Raw genomic sequence first — 12558 nt, 5'->3', positions numbered from 1 at the left:
CCAGGAACTAGCACTTCCTGCATTGTTTCTGCCTCAGGATCACTCCCCAGTGGATGGTGGCTGCAGCTGTCTCGTCGACAAAGCCACCTCTGTGACTGGAGTTGACCACAGCACAGAGGTGTTCTCACCAGCCATGTGCTATCACCCAGAAAGCCATAGCAGTTAAGGAAAAGGTTTCCATGGCCTGAGTCCATGAGGTGTGGTGTCACTGCAGTGATAGGAGAGCACAGGGAAAAGGGCCAGGCGCTGACTGGGAACCAGGCAGCTGTGCAATTGCACCCCAGCCAACTTCAGCCAGTAATCCTTACAAGCACATTGCCTGTCCCCAGCATATTCATCCTCCTCAGGAAACATTTGATTGGCATTCAGGCACAGTTTCTTCTGAACAGCCCAACAAGCTGTGATTTGTGATGCCTTTGTCTTCAGACACTGTGGCAGCAATACCCATTCTCAGGCAAACCCACTGATGCCTGCAGATTTCCAAAGGTCTCCATCACCTACACGCTGCCCTTGCTGAAAGATAACAAACAGAAGCTTTAACAACAGTAGAAACGATCAGGCATTACTGTGTTCAGCCCCCTCCCTAGGAACTAGAGGCCCCAGAGGCAATGTTTCCAAGACAGAAGACAAAACAAATTGATACACTGTCCTGGGCTCCAAAGACTCCCCTATAGCTGGGGAAAATAAGTGATGTTTTCATAACAGGAAACTATCCTACTCACAGGATCCCTTCTCCTAACCTGCCAGACTTTGTTCAATATCTTCCCTGCACTCAGAGCAACAAAAGAGCTTTCTCAGCATTAATGGGAGAGAAGCCAAGACAGAAATCACTACAGAACAAATTATAGTTGAGGGTTTTTTCTGCAGGAAAAATCAGCATTTGAGCAGTATCCCCTGGATACCAGAGCAGCTGATGACTGCACATCAGCCAGCTCTCACCTTGCTGATGCAAAATGGCTTGGCCTGTCTCCCATGCCTGAATGGATGCCAGCTGCACCATCCCTCTTTCTCCAGGTGACTTGCAGATCTCCTTATGGGTTCCTGCATGTGTAGATGGCCTTTTCCCCTCCATGAGCACACCTCTGCATGGAGCTTGTTCTTCTGTACTTTCTGCACTGGCTGCTTTCAACACCATCTTGAATACCATAAGCAAGCTCCAGATCTGGCAAACCCAATAGGTAATAGAGTTTTAGGGATGTTTAGCCTTTAAATCCAACACAAGCAGCTCTTTGGGCCTGAGAGAGCTTTGAACATCCTGAGAACTGACTGTTATGACACTCCTGGGCTTCACATTGGCATCAACCTTCCTCCAAACTTCAATCATCCCACCCATCACAGGGAAGCAGCAAACCTCTTATCTGCTTTGTTGCTCTCCTGAGCACTGAAGATCCTCCCACTGATCCCTAAGAGATGCCTTCCCTTCATGTATCCCAAGGGTACAGTCCCCACAACCTCCACCAAGAGACCAAGACTGTCACTAGCACAGGGCTGTGGTGTGGATCTTTGCCATGCAGCCACTCCCTGGTGGCAGGGGTTGGGACAGTGCTGGGATGGGGCCAAGGAGTCACTCCTCACCTGCACTCTCCAGCAGAGGACTCTTCCCTCACAGTCTCAGCACCACCAGCTAATGTGTGCTTGTACCAAGAGTTGCAACCTCTCCCTGTTATCACCCCAGTTCTCGAGTGCTGGGACTGCAAGAGGAGCTCTGCTTTTGCTTTAGCCCCATTCTCTTTCTTGGGTTCAGAATAAGGCTGGAAAATGTGAACCACCCCAGATGATCCTGTTGTTGGCAAATGTCATTATTTTGAAGAGGCTGAAGAACCATTTGTGGTTTCTAAGCTGTGATTCATGACCATTTGTGTCTGGTTTGTGATCTTGGAATGCTTTTGCTGGTGACTTGGTTGCAGTTTCTCCGGGGCACTGGTGATTTTTCTCTGTCATGTCTTCATAAAAAGCAAAATCCAGTCCTGGTAAAGCAAGTGCTCCTCCAGTCTGTTGTGGATGGGCCACTACATTACAAGCAGGTAGGTTCCCATATTTTTAATTCCCCTGCAATGTAATTTTTTGTTCCTTTGCAGCTCCTTACTACTGAAAAAAAAAGAGAAGGAGAATTACCTCTTGCTGCTGACCCACTTAGAAGCAGACCTTCCATTTCAGCCTGCCCCTTTCCTGCATTCCTTATGTGGCACCCATTTCCCCTCAGAATGCCTTCCAAAAGCCAGAAGACAATAGCACCAGCAATTGTAGAGGCTTGTTGTTGTTGCTCCACATTGTGAGTTGTGGCCATTGCCCAAGAAGGAGAACAAGGGGAAGCCACCCCATAGCGGCACCTGCTTTGGGGGGCTGCTTGTCCTCTCCATTCCTTCTTGACGGGTGCTGTGCTCGGCAAGTCACACAGCGCGGCTGGCAGAGCCGCCTGACTCATTTTTCTCTACTCCTCCAGCTGATGTGTTTGGAGGAACACGCTGCTCTGACAAGGTGACACATCCTGAGAAAACCCACACTGCTGAAGACATCTCCCCACTCTTTCTACCAGGAGCACCCAGTGCAGTAGCGGTTTGCGGCTCTTTATCATCCCTCCCCAGTCAAATAAGCCTCAAGCATTTCTGTTGATTTTCCTGAACGATATGGAATAGATGTCAATCAGGAGGAGAGGAGCCCTGATATCCCGCATTTCTGAAGGCATCTCATAAACACACAGATGTCAACAGAGGCACTTGGAAAGAAAGGGTAATTGCTAATGGAGAAGCTGCATTAAAAACCTCGTGTGGCTGCTGCTCAGCTGCAGCAGACTTAGCAGGCTATGTTGGGTCCTTCTTTTGGCAGAGGCAACTGCCCTTGAATCAGTTGGTTTGGCTCAAGCTGTTGTGGAAAGATCAAATTCAGCCATTGTATTGCATAATCTGGAGGTTCTTCAGCCTGCTTTAGTACTAAAGTGCTCAATCCCATACAGCTCTGGGAGGGGTTGTGAACATGAAATTAAATTGCTGCAAACCTGTCAGGAGCCTAAGCAATAAGAAGAGTGTCCAGGAGGCCGGGGGAGGTCAGCAGCCTGTCTCTGCTTTGATGCCTCTGACTTGTGGAGGAAGGAAAGGAGAAAACTCTGGCATTACACACACTTGAAATTTCCCAAGAACCAGCACAGCTCCCATCCTCAGAGCAGCTCTCGTAAACACTAAGGATTTACCCATCAAACTCAAGTCTGGAAATGTGCCTGGATGTTTCCAAGGAATCCAGGGAAAGATGTTTCTGTTTCTGGACAATCCAAACCATCACATTTCCTGGCTACAGCAAGAATCCCTAAACTGAAAAATGTGCAAATGTGTTTTACCAGGAGTGGGCACATCCCAAACAAGGGCAATCAGAGAAACTCACTTCAGCACTGCTCTATTTACATGTGTTACAGACTGAAGAGGAAAAACCTTTTCCCCAGCTGCCCCAGTATATAACCATCAATGCTATTGCTAAGTCCCTTTCCAGCTCTGGGAGGTGACATCCAAAGCACCTATTGGCATCTCTTGTCTTTACTTACACTGCAGGGGTGCTGGATCAAGATGAACCTCTTTACACTATAAAACATGGCCATCTCTCCCTCCCTTACTCCTCAGAGGGCAACAACACTACATAAATCTTTATCCCAGGCATGCTAAAGGACTTTGTTTGCTCACAGAAGTCTGCTAACACCCATCTCAGCTCTTCACAGCTGCTGAGCGGGTCATACTCAAAGACCCAAAGCCAGCTTTAACCCCTGAGTTAATAAAATAACAGATGCCATTAATAGCCCCAGGGAGATCATCGGGAAGCCCAGACAAGAGCAGAGAAAATCTCCATCACCACTGAAGCAAACTCAGAAGGGATATTTATGTCAGGGAAAAGGATCCTCCAGAGCCACATTTGCACTGGGGTCTCTCTTGGACAGCAGTGGAGCAGCTGCTGATAGAGCTAAGATTTCTGTCTCACAAACAGCTCCTTGAATTGCTCTTGGCATTGACTTTGTCCTGTTCAGCTAATTAAAAATCTGTCTTTGAGTCATAAGCCCCCATTAGTAATAATTTGCTTTGCACTTCTCCAGTGATTTATGGCTGAGATATCAAAGTGCTTTAGAAACATTAATTAATCCTTCTAATACCCAGGGGACTGATCCACTCTCCGCAATGCACCATTGGTGGAGTAAATGCTGGAAATCCCCAGGGTTTACTCCAATCTGCAGGCAGGGAGAAGGGAAGGGAGCAGCATCTGACCCAATGAGCTGGTTTCAGCTGCCTGCCTGCAGTCACAGAGATGTGCAAGCAAAATAACAGCACTGAAGGTGCAGCCACAAGCAAGCTCAAGGCACTGCCAAGCTCTCTGCTTCCCAGCAGCACTTCTTGCTGCTGTCCCTTATCTGCCTGAGAGGAACAACACCCCAGCTCTGCTCTGTGGATCACACCAGGGAAGGGGGGTGTGGACAAAAGCCATCTTCACACAGAGCCCTGCAAGTGGTGGTTAATCAGCCTCACTGCTCATGCTAGCACACACCTTTGTCTTGCTGTCCTGCCCCTTTCTCCAGTCTGCTTCTCGTACAAAGTCACTTTTTCCCAGCTTGCAGTGCAGATGCAAGGCTGTCTCCCACACCCAAGATGCAGCTCCAGTCCTTGCCAGTGATAAGGACCATTACCTCCATTGGCTTCAGAGATGCTTTCATCCTTGCACACACCAATGAGCTGTTTGCCACCTGGTGTTGTCCACAAGCTTTGAATGTTGTCATCTCAAGCCTGTGGGGTGGAGCTGGCCATGCAGGGTGGTGCCACAGATGGTAAAAGGTATAAGGTCCCAACGTAGTCTGCCAGAAGTGGAATCTCTGAAAGCCTGAGAAGCATCCCATTTCTCCTTTGCTTTCCACTGTAAAGCATCACTGGGACCATGAAAGCAACTGGTGTTTTCCTGCTCCTCTCCCTGGCACTCTGCTGCTACCAAGGTGAGTGCAACCTTTTGCTTAGGAGCCATTTCCACTCCTTGCTAAAGCTCCCAGGTTTGTTAGCGAAAAGGTGAGCCTGGGAACAGGCCAGATGGGGCTGGGATCTTGCTGTGTCCCTGGCAGGGGGAAATACCAGAGAATGCTGCAATAGTCAACATGCATTACAGCAGTGCTCTGTAAGCAAGCCTAAAGCAAAGGCTTTAAAAAGGTGCCTGGCACCTCCTCCCAAAAACCAAGCATAACTCTATCCTGTCAGGGCTAAGATTTGGCTTGGAGATGGTGATTTCTAGGACAATGCCATTCTTTTAGAGTGAATAACACAAGAGAAACTGGCCTCAAGCTGTGCCAGGGAAGATTTAGGTGGGATACTAGGAAAAAAATTCTTCACCAAAAGAATGGTCAAGCCCCAGAACAGGCTGTCCATGGATTTGGTCAGGTCACCACCATGTACATGTTGTGCTTGGTGACATGGCTTAGTGGTGGACTTGGCAGTGCTGGGTTAACAGTTGGTATTGATGATTTTAAAGGTCTTTTCCAACTTAAATGATTCTATGATTCTATTCTGGTTTTAAAAAAGCAAATCCAAGAAGACAGGGAATGCATCTACCCAAGGGAAAATGCAGCTTTCCCTACCAAAATCAATGTTTAAGCCAACTGTGTTTTCAAAATCCCATATGGTGCAGAAGGATGAGAACATGGGCTGTTGGTGCTCTTCAGGTCCTGCTCACCAGGAATTTCTGCATTAGTGGCTTCAATCAGAACAGTAGTCCTCTAATGTCCTTTTTACTATGCAGCAGTTGCCACTGCAGAGCTGCCTGAGTACAAAACCTGGACTCATTTCAGATTAACTGAGCATGTAATGCTACAGCTCCTGGGTCTGGACCAGTGTTAGTCCAAAGTAAAATTCTTGAAACATTAAACAGTCTGCCTATCAGGTCCTCAGCACCATTACTAGTTCACTCTACAGACCCACTGCTATTGGACCACACTGGGTGTTAATATAGATGCAGTCTAATTCTTCCATGTGAATGAGTTCTGAATTTATAAGCAAAACCAAGGTCTTGATTCTCAGTCCTGCCTTTTGACAAACAAATTCAGGCTGTTTTTCAGAATACACTCACTGTTCCACCTATGTGATCCCAGCTGTCAGCTCAGGGTCAGCTTCTCCATGGAGATGCCCACCAAATTACAGCTTGCTCCCACCAGTGAGACCTCAGGTCCAACCATTTCTCCTTCTTATAGAGACCTTCAGTGTCTTGTCTTTTACCCTGCTTCCTTTTGGTATAAACACAATGGCATCAGAAAAAAAAATCACTCTGGATTTTGTCCAGCATCAGCAGGAGTTTGTTACCCATAAATGTGTGATAAGAGATAGCAAAAGCTACCTTTGCTCCCTAGCAGCTGGTAGAAAAAGTCACTAGAAGTGCATCTAGCCTTGACAGGACCTTGCACCACCACAGTGTTTCTGCCAGTGGAAAGAGGCAGATGCAGTAAGGAGGGACCCAGCTGCAAAATGAGGGAGATCCAAGGAAGGAAATTGTTTGCCAAGACAAAGGTGCTTAAGTGGGGATGTAAAGCCCTCAGCCTAAAGTACCCTCCCCGAAACCAGCCTGAGTGACAAGTGCTAAGGCGTCTTCTCTCTCTCTCTCCACTCTTTCTGTAGGAAACGCTGAGACGGATGGAGCTGCTGCCAAAGAAACAGAGGTGAAGGCTCCTGGTTTTGTGTAGCACAAGGGTGTGCCCAGCTTTAGTGAGACAGAACGAAACCATACACTGGGTGGACAGTGTTGCTAAATACAGTGACGTACAGTGAGCTGTTGGATTGGCAGTGCCTGGGAACCTCCTTCACCAGCCGTGCCACTGCAAAATCCCAGAGATGGTCCTGGTTTCCTATTGCATTTCCCCACACTCAGTGGAGAAAAGCTGTTAAAAAAGATGAATACTGCTCTTACCCACCAAGGAGTTCAGAGCTCCCCTTGCTCTCTGCCATGCAAGTGAGAGGGCAGGCATAGTTGTGGCATGGAAATAAAAACTGTGATGAATGTGGTGAGGCACTGCCCATGGATCATTACTTACTCAATACTGTTATGCTTAAGGGTGTGCAACAGGGCCAGGCAGAGTTTAGCTGGCCAAGGGAGTACATGGTAATAGGTGATCCCAGGGAGCTCATAGCAGAGCTCTGATCAAGCTGGGGTGGGTTGTCAAGATATACAAAATAGAGACCTCCCTGAGAAGGACAAGTTCCCTCAGCAAGTTGAAAGCACGTTCAATATTTTCAGCATTACCCTTTTGTGTCTACAGGCAGCTTGTGGCAATTACAACCTAGGAAGAGGTTGTACGAAGATCTTTGACCCCATCTGCGGCACAGACAACCTCCTGTACGGCAACGAATGTCTGCTGTGCCTTCAGAACCTGTGAGTATCTGCACCTTCTGCAAGTCTAAATACCACACAGATAAGGGCTACTACATGTGTCTGGGATTTCCTAGAAAGCAGAGCTGTCTGCGTGCAGCTGGGTGGAGCGTGGGCAGTGAGCCCGGCACATCTGGCACGAATTTGGCCTCCCGCGCAGATGCTGCAGCGGCTGCTTGGAGCTTGTGGCCTCCACCTGTGCGATGGGTCTGTGGTGAGAGGCTCGAGCACACGAGCTGCCCACCAGCAGGGACCACGAGGCCACAGTCTCCCTGCAGCTGCCAAGCTGCACCAATTGCTCGGACTGTGCTGGCAGGTGGCCAGGAACTCAGACAAATGGCAAAGGCCTGCCCAGATATAGCATGCAGGCAGGAAAAAAACCCCACAACATTTTTCCAGGTGACCTCAGCTGTGCAGTAGCTGAGGAAAAACTGGTTTTTCACCCCAGCAATTTATAACTGAGCTCTGCTTTCTGCCCTCTCTGCATATGAAAGGAAACAATTTGCTCTGGGTGTTTTTAAGAATGAGCCTTACATTTAATCTGTGCTGGTGCCAGATTGCACTGTCTTAGCAGAAGGCCAGGTCCAAACACTAGCGATGTCCCTGGCAAGACTTGATTCATTTCATCTGGCTTAGCCCTAGGTAATTTTGAGTATATTTATACATTGGAAGCACTCTGTGTCAGACAAGCGAAGGAATTACTTCCAACTCAATGCTATTAGGCAGTTCAAAAATCTCTCTTGGGAAGATTGAGTCTCATCTGTAGCCAGATGCCCCTGTCTGTGGGGCCCAGGAAGCTTCACCCTTCATTTACCTTCTGGAGGCAGGGATTTTTCAGTGATCAGTGTCACATGCCCATCTGCCATCAGCAGAGACATCTCTAACAGAAGCTCAAATTCCAGCTTTTCTATCCCTGAATGAATAGGCTTGCAGAGCCTAACTCTGCTTTTAGGAGCATTACATCTCAGCTAACTTTGTAGTAATAACAAACAGAGTCCGAATCACCTGGAGAAGGAGCCTGGATAAGAGTTGTTGGCCTGGTCATCCCTTCTTTCCTTCATTAACCCAGGCTGCTGCCCCATATTTTGCTTGTGGACTGATCAGATGCTGGGTTTACATTTTGAGGCTGAAGACGATGCAGTCAGGCAGAGACATGCTGAGTGGGATCTCCTGAACGAGGGCACCACAGTTAATGACCCAGCTCGGCATGGCAGGGAGGTAATGACCATGCTGGAAGCCAGCAGCCCAGCACCAGCTGTCGGCTGTATTGTGCAACAGATGGGGGTGGGAGGTTCCACAGACACAACATCATTAGGGCTTTGGCTATGAACCAAGAGCGGGGTAAGGAGAGCGAGGAAGGCTTCAAAGCTACATGGGAGAAAACGTGCTGAGGATGCTACATCCCCCCATGAAGAACATGGTTTCAGAAGGGACAGAAGACCTCTGTGGTCACAAAAGGGAAAGTTTAGGGTACAACAAATAAAAAGATTGAGCTGGTGGATCATCCAGAGCTGGTGAGGAGTCAGAGGAAGGAATGCACAAGAAGCTGCTGCTGGCACCCACCTTGAGTTGACAGGCACTGCATCCCTGGGCTTCTTCAAACTCCTGTTTGTGCAAGCTTCCAGCAGATGCAATTGGAAATATGCTGCTCCCACAGGGCAAAGCCATGAGTCTTGCAACTTCCTTTTCATGTTCCCAAGCAAAGAAGTTTTGATATTAGGAACAACAGCCATTTGGTCTGCTGGTCAGGACAGTGTGGCTCAGGCGCTGGGAACTCTGAAGCTGCTTGGTGCCAAATGTCTCAAGGGAGAGATAAATGGAGTGTCCTCGTGTATAAACCTTTGGTCCATAGGGAAAAATCAGGTAGCAGAGAGGCAGGATGAAGTGTCATTTGCAGTTTTGTGTGTGCAACCACTCCAGCAAGAGCTGGAGGCCTGAAAGTTGTCTGGGAATAACTACTGTGAGAGCATCTGGCGGGTCCCTGCAGCAGCAGTGTCTCACTTGTCGCCTTTGGTCGCTTCAATGTGACCAGCACGAAAAAATGCTTTCTTCAAAAGGCAAAGCAGCTTGAAAATGATTTACCAGTTTTTGTCAATGCACCTGAGAAATGGGTTTGTCTTTCCAAAGAGAAGAACATCACTATTCAGAGTGAAAATGGAACAACTCGGAGTAATTAGGTCCACTACTGGGCAGAAAATAATAAAAATCATTTTGTCTGAGTGCCTTTTTAGTATTTTCCTTGCTTTTGCTGCAAAAGCAATCAGGAGTGAGGGCTGAGAGCAGGCCCAAGTCCAAGTAAAACACAATGGAAGGCATTTTTCTGTTAAAAAAAATACCAAACGAAGTCATAACCTTAATTGTCTGCAGCCAGACAGGTATTAGAGGTGTCTTAATGCTGTCCTACAGCACAGATGTGAATTATTCTGCTAGGAGGTGTCAGGAAGCACCAGCTCCTGAGCTTATTGGAATTAATTAACACATGTCCATGGTAAGCCTGAACTCCCTGTCAAAAATATGTGGTCTTACTTTCTGTGAATAACACTTAAACCGTGATTTAAGCAGCATTTTCTTCTATTTGTTTGTCCTCTGAGCCAGGCACTTCTGTGTAGCAGGGAGCTGAAGTCATCCTCTAACGTTGTTAACATCTCTTCCAGGCAAAGAAACACTAATGTGCGCATTAAGAACAGGGGAACGTGCCAAAAGCCCTCTCCACGCTCCGACTCCTCTCAGAACTAGAAGGCGCAACAGCTCCAGAGATGAGAGCACAAAGCCATCCCCTGCCTATGCAAACTACCAATAAAATGAAAGCATCTCCATGTATTGCATTGGGATTTCTAAGGCACAGCAGACACCTTTCCCTGACATTTAAAACACTTTCCTGAAAAATATGGTTTGCTTTGGTAATGTCCATAAAGAGCTGTGAGCTGTGTTACTGATGGAGCCCTAGGGACAGGCTACAATCATAAAATGGATTGAGTTGGGAAAGACCTTTAAAGGTCATCTAGTCCAAATGCCCTTGCAGTGAGCAGGGACAACTTCAGCTAGAGCAGGTTGCTCAAAGCCCTGTCCAACCAGACCTGGAATTGTTCCAGGAACTGGGCATCCAGCATCTCTCTGGGCAAACTGGGCCAGTGTTCCACCACTGACAGCATTAAAAAGAAAACATCTCCCCTCTTTGAGTTTCAAACCATTGCCCCTTGTTCCTGTTGCAACAGGCCTTGCAAAAAAAAGATTATCCTCATCCTTCTTATAGGCCCCCTCTAAGGGCTGAGGGGTCACAGTAAGGTCTCCCCTGAGCCTTCTCTTCTCCAGGCTGAACAAACCCAACTCTCTCAGCTTTTCTTCACACAAGAGGTGTTGCAGCCCTCTAGTTTTTGTGGCATCCTCTGGACCTGCTCAAGCAGGTCCAGGTCTGTCTTGTGCTGAGGACTCCAGAGCTGGATGCAGTCTAGACTTGCTCCTGAGGATTCTGGAGCAGGACTCCAGGTAGAGTGTCACCAGAGCAGAGGACGTACTGCAGGAGAGAGTCAGGCTCTGGCATAACAAGGAGGCTTCTTTTTCTTTTTTTTTTTTTTCCCCCAGTAAATAATTAAATAAAGTGATTTTGTTTTGCTTTCCTAAACCTATTGCATCCAAGCAATAGGAGATATTTGTATTCCTATGACTTGCAATTACATCTGTCAAGTAGAGGGCATTAAAACCCTTACCCAGAGCCTTTGCCAGGAGAAATAGTTCAATAAATCACCTCCACCCTGACCCGTCTCCAGCTTTATCCATCACCCGAACCTTATGCACCAAAAGTCACGAGGCTTGTCCTGCAGATCACAGCTCCCCGGTGCCTCGAAAAACCAAAAGGCTCCATTTTTCCAGACAAACCCCAAAAAAATGTTTTGTTTGTTTGTTTTCCTCTAGCGGCCTTGCTGAGCGTCGCTGCCGGCACCCCCTAGGACTGCGGGCAGGCGGGAGGGGCGTTGAGGGAGGCAGGATGCGGGTCCCTGGATGGAGGAAGGGAGGAGATTCAGGCACTGGAGGCCGCTGTTGCTCCGCCGGAGCCGGTGCCGGTGGCGGAGCCGAGCTCGCGGCTGGAGCCGGCAGCTGGCCGGGTGCTGAGGGGGCAGGAGGACAGCGGCACCGGGAGCCCCGCGGGCGGGCCCGACCTGCGGGAGCTGCACGTCCCAGCCCCGCAGTGAGGCTGAGAGCCGCTGAGCTGGAGTAGCCGAGGCGCTCAGCCTCGCCATGTCCCTGTCCTTCACGCCCCGAGGACACACGGACCCCACGAGTGTCCTCAGAGGGTCTGTCGACAGGTCCTATGCTGGGGGGATGTGGTCGCCTGGTGCTGGCACAGGCACAGTCCTGCCAGCTGTTCCCCAGGGAGATGGGCACTCCACTGCTTCTGCCAAAGCAACCCAAAACAAGCTGGGACAAAGCGGTCAGGGCTGGGGGATTGAACCCTGCTGGGGTGCCCCATAAATTATGGCATTTGGGTAAACGGCCCTGTGCTTTGGGCAAACCAAACGCTCCTAGCAAATCTCGAGCTTCACTTTGAACATCATGTTCCTTGAAGAACTGACTGAAGCACAAAAACCCTGCATGATCAAGCTGAGAGAAAGCTCTAGCTCTCTCCCTTGAAATTTCAGATGCAACCAGATGCATCTGGGAGGAGGGAGGCAGCACAGGCTCCTCTTCCCAGACCTGCCAACGAGTCTGTCTGCGGTCAGGGAGAGAGGAGAAGTGACTCAGTTTGCCCACATGCAAAATTAATGCACTAAAGGTGGTAGCCCCAAATAAGCTCAGAACCATAAATTGCCTTGACATCTTTGCAGAAAGGGGATCCTGGAACTGAGCTTCCTGCAGCTGGGATATTTCTGATTCTGCTGCATCATGAGAAACAGAGCACGACTCTTACCTGGAGTGGTCTCTGCAAGTGGGGCTGGCAGGAGAGGAGGCCAAGCCTCCCCATGCCATTCATTCAGTCCTCTCAGACTTTGCAGCGTGGCTAAACACAGCTCAGCTCAGCTCCAAACTCATCCAAGTTGGCTTCTTCCACCCAGAACACTGGAGAGATTGCACTGAGGCCAGCTTGTGCCAAATAAAACATCTTTTCTGCCCATGCCATTTCTGGGAAGCATCACCCAGCATTAGCCAAGAGCATTTCTTCAATGAAGTGAGGTGCTGACTGAGCTTGCAAAA

At 48.7% G+C, this 12558-nt stretch overlaps 1 protein-coding gene across 1 annotated transcript; it reads left to right on the top strand.

Annotated features, from left to right (window-relative positions):
• The first annotated feature begins 4786 nt into the window (after nt 1-4786).
• On the top strand, nt 4787-11124 carry LOC137445913 (pancreatic secretory trypsin inhibitor-like). The gene is made up of 4 exons (XM_068148096.1): nt 4787-4957; nt 6621-6661; nt 7259-7371; nt 10023-11124. The coding sequence occupies exons 1-4, from the start codon at nt 4903-4905 to the stop codon at nt 10102-10104; spliced, it is 291 nt and encodes a 96-aa protein (XP_068004197.1). The 5' UTR covers nt 4787-4902; the 3' UTR covers nt 10105-11124.
• Nucleotides 11125-12558: the final 1434 nt, after the last annotated feature.

The sequence above is a fragment of the Melanerpes formicivorus genome, unplaced genomic scaffold (genome assembly GCF_026170545.1).
Source record: "Melanerpes formicivorus ecotype bairdi unplaced genomic scaffold, bMelFor1.0.p_v2 SCAF_2, whole genome shotgun sequence".
In the NCBI taxonomy this organism is placed as follows: Eukaryota; Metazoa; Chordata; class Aves; order Piciformes; family Picidae; genus Melanerpes; species Melanerpes formicivorus.
Note: the sequence above shows the minus strand (reverse complement) of the source record. Positions and strands in the feature narration are given on the sequence as shown.

Excerpts from the sequence above, each read along its gene's own strand:
- LOC137445913 (XM_068148096.1), top strand. The coding sequence starts at position 4,903 with ATGAAAGCAACTGGTGTTTTCCTGCTCCTCTCCCTGGCACTCTGCTGC. Across the intron at positions 4,958-6,620 it reads GGCACTCTGCTGCTACCAAG|GAAACGCTGAGACGGATGGA; the intron begins GTGAGTGCAACC and ends CTCTTTCTGTAG. Across the intron at positions 7,372-10,022 it reads CTGCTGTGCCTTCAGAACCT|GCAAAGAAACACTAATGTGC; the intron begins GTGAGTATCTGC and ends CATCTCTTCCAG.